Raw genomic sequence first — 3,179 nt, 5'->3', positions numbered from 1 at the left:
CATCGCAGCCCCCTTCCTTCTTACTCCGTCTTAGTAATAACGATTTAGTTACAACCTCGCCCTGGCCCGTCCGCCGCCACCTTCCCCCTCCCCCCCCCTTTATCGTGACCAGAAATGCTGATGACAAGTGACAAATGTTTGGGGTTTTGGGGGGTTTATTTCTCATTTTGTACAGAGAACAAAAAAACTCCTTGGAAAAGAAAAAAAAATGTCTTTTGACTGAAGTAACTTTTCTGGTGCTGTTGTTAACTGGTTCCTTTTTTTTTTAATTTATTTTTTTCCCCTCAGTGCACCTGTCTCTGCCTCTGCTTCCCTCCCATTCCCTTGTCTGCGTTTCTTTTTCTTTCTTTTATTCCTTCCTTTTGTTTTGTTTTTCTTGTTTGGGTCGTTGGTTTGGTTTGGTTTGGGGTTTTCCTTTTTTTTTTCTCCCCCCCCTTCCTTCATGGCAATTACCCTGTTTCCCACCCAGCCCTTGATTTAAATAGTCACTGCTACAAGTAACGAATGCACTGTGAAGATTCCAGTATTAATAAAAGTCGTACTGTAATTAATAAATAGCCTCGCTGCGCTGCGGGAGTGATGCACCGTGCCTCAGGGGCCAGGCGCCGGGCACCCCGGCCCCAGGGAGGGCGATGGTGGGGGGGTCCAGGCCGCGTGACGCCCCGGAAAGCACTGGGACGCGAGCTCGGGCATCGTCCCCAAGGCCACCCTCTGCCCCCTCCAAAAAAATATAATAATAATGTTTTATGCTGAGCTTTTCCCCTAACTAATGGATGCGTCAGCAGAGGGCACCCCAGGCCCGCCGAGCTCGGCGCCGGCGGGTGCTGCGCCGGGAGCACCTCGAAGAGCCCCTTGGGGGGGGGGGTGGCAGGGAGGGCGCCAAGCTTAGGCCCAGAGCGCAAAGCACCTCTGCGTTACGGGCTTTGAAGGCGGCCGCCGTGGGAGCTCGCTAAACGCAGCGGTAGCCAGGCGGGGAGTCACCCAGCCGCGCCGGCTCGCCCGGGAAAGCAGGGAGGCGCTGCTTTGCTGCTACTATTATTATTATTATTAAAGCTGTAGCAAAATAAAAACGAAATAATTAGCAGCAGCTCTTAACGCTCGCTGTTGGGAAGCCTGGCCGGGGTGGAGGGGACCCGTCTCCCCGAGCCAGGCGATGCCCCCGCGCGCGGGCTGGCAGGAAGCAAGGAGCATCCCGGCCGCTGGGGCCAGGCCAGGAGGAGGAGGAGGAGGAAGAGGCCACCGGCACCGCGACGGAGCCGCTGCTGAAGGCACCAGCCAGGGCTCTGACGGGTCCTTCCCCCGCCGCACCGAAAAGCCGAGGGAGGAAAACGACTCCCCAAATTAAGAGGCGGCCGAGGCAGCTGGGCTTCTGTCTGCTTGGCTTTTATTTCGATTAAGGTTTGAGCCTTTAGGTGACCCAGTCGGAAGCTTATTTGCAACAAGCGCTAAGAAAATTATTATTTTATATATTTTTTTTTAATGAAAGCTGAGGAAAAATACAAAATGACAGGAAACCAGAGATAAAATATATATATATATATATATATATATATCACATATGCTGCAGACAAGACAAAGCAGCATCTTGCAACATGGTCTGGGGCCACCTTCCCACGGGGTGGCTGCGTCCGGGTCCACCCCCACGCAGAAGGGCCGCGAGGCGCCAGGGGTGCTGCTGGGCGCATCGGCCCAGGAGAAGGGACCGGCGCCGAGCCCCGGCGTGTGGGAGCCGGACCCCACCCCCTCCTGGCCCCCCAATCCTCCGCTGCGGCCGGACTCCGTCTTCGCCGGAGCGGGGTCCCGGGGGCAGCGCGGGGAGGTGGGGGGCAGGCGCCGAGCTGCGCGGCGGGCGACGGCGAGCACCCGGTTAGGTGGAGTCCCAGCGACCTGGGCAGAGGGGCGCACCCGTCATTGCAGGCGGAAGGGCNGGCCCCCCAATCCTCCGCTGCGGCCGGACTCCGTCTTCGCCGGAGCGGGGTCCCGGGGGCAGCGCGGGGAGGCGGGGGGCAGGCGCCGAGCTGCGCGGCGGGCGACGGCGAGCACCCGGTTAGGTGGAGTCCCAGCGACCTGGGCAGAGGGGCGCACCCGTCATCGCAGGCGGAAGGGCACCAGCGCCGGGTACCCACCAGCACTACCACCACCTCCCTGCAGGACCCACCCTGAGGCTCCTGCCCCCCCCCCCCGAGCATCGCCGTCCCCGTCCCCACTCACAGGGCCTGCCGTACAGCATCTGCATGACCTTGAGGCAGTTGTCCAGCAGGGCCTTGGGGCGCACGGCCTTCCTCCGGCTCTCCGCGCTCGCGCTGTGCACCTGCTTCACCAGGTCGGCCACCACCACGTCCACATCCGTCTGCGGGGACAGGGTGCAGCCGGCGTCACGGGGGTGGGGGGAGGCAGCTCTGCAGCTGGTGCACCCCCCTCCCCGGCTCGGTCCAAGGGCACCCACCACCATGCCCGTGGCAYCGTGGGCAAGCAGCCGCTGCGCACACGGGTCGCTGCAGTGCCCGTCCGTGTGGCGCCAGGTCCTGGCTAGGCCGGGGTCCCTGGCTCCCTCCGCACAGCTCCTTGCCACCCAGCCAGCGCCACCAAACCAGGGACGCGCCCTGCCACAGCCCAGCAGGAGCCACGCCGGGAGGGGGGGGGACGGCGGGATGGCCCTGGTGCTGCCTGACTGTGGGGGCCACCCCGTGAGCCCACAGAGGAGCTGCAGGGCCGGGCAGAAGGGTGCGAGCACCGCCAGGATGCCTGGGGCAGAGGCTGCTCTGGAGCAAGCAGAGCAGCTTTAGGGGTTGACTCCGGTGCAGCCCCCTCGATGCACCTGGGTGGCTCAGGAAGGCCTCGGTGCTCCTGTCCGTGTACCGGGGCTGGCAGTGGACGCTGAAAAAAAGCGATTGCTTTTTCCAGAGGGGAAGGGGAAGGAAAAAGCAAAAAAAAATCTCCACCGTTGCATTGGCCGGGAATCGAACCCGGGCCTCCCGCGTGGCAGGCGAGAATTCTACCACTGAACCACCAATGCTCCAGCTGTGCGGCCTCCCACACAGCTGCCCCACGGCCCCGCCAGATGGGCAGCCTGGTGCTGAGCAGGGCAAGCACAGGGCTGCCCTCCGGCCCGCCCGGCCACGCAGCCCCCACCGGGGCGCAGCTCCAGGGGACCCTGTGCGTCCTGGCCACGCAGCCCC

At 62.4% G+C, this 3,179-nt stretch overlaps 1 protein-coding gene and 1 non-coding gene across 2 annotated transcripts in view; both read right to left on the bottom strand.

The window, feature by feature from the left end:
- Positions 1 to 1,932: 1,932 nt before the first annotated feature.
- Positions 1,933 to 3,179, bottom strand: part of IL34 (interleukin 34) — a gene marked incomplete at its 5' end in the record, with an annotated part of 4,502 nt that continues 3,255 nt past the window's right edge. Inside the window, 2 exons of the mRNA XM_085313820.1 lie at positions 1,933 to 2,067; positions 2,212 to 2,350. Coding sequence (XP_085169946.1) covers positions 2,048 to 2,067; positions 2,212 to 2,350 — 159 coding nt within the window. The remainder of the gene's footprint in view (positions 2,068 to 2,211; positions 2,351 to 3,179) is intronic.
- Positions 2,946 to 3,016, bottom strand: TRNAG-GCC (transfer RNA glycine (anticodon GCC)). The gene has a single exon. It is a non-coding gene; the product is annotated as a tRNA-Gly (tRNA).

The sequence above is a fragment of the Rhea americana genome, unplaced genomic scaffold (genome assembly GCF_003343005.1).
Source record: "Rhea americana isolate MKP2758 unplaced genomic scaffold, rheAme1 scaffold_397, whole genome shotgun sequence".
NCBI lineage: Eukaryota > Metazoa > Chordata > Aves > Rheiformes > Rheidae > Rhea > Rhea americana.
The sequence above is the reverse complement of the archived record's forward strand: the minus strand, read 5'-3'. Positions and strand labels throughout refer to the sequence as shown.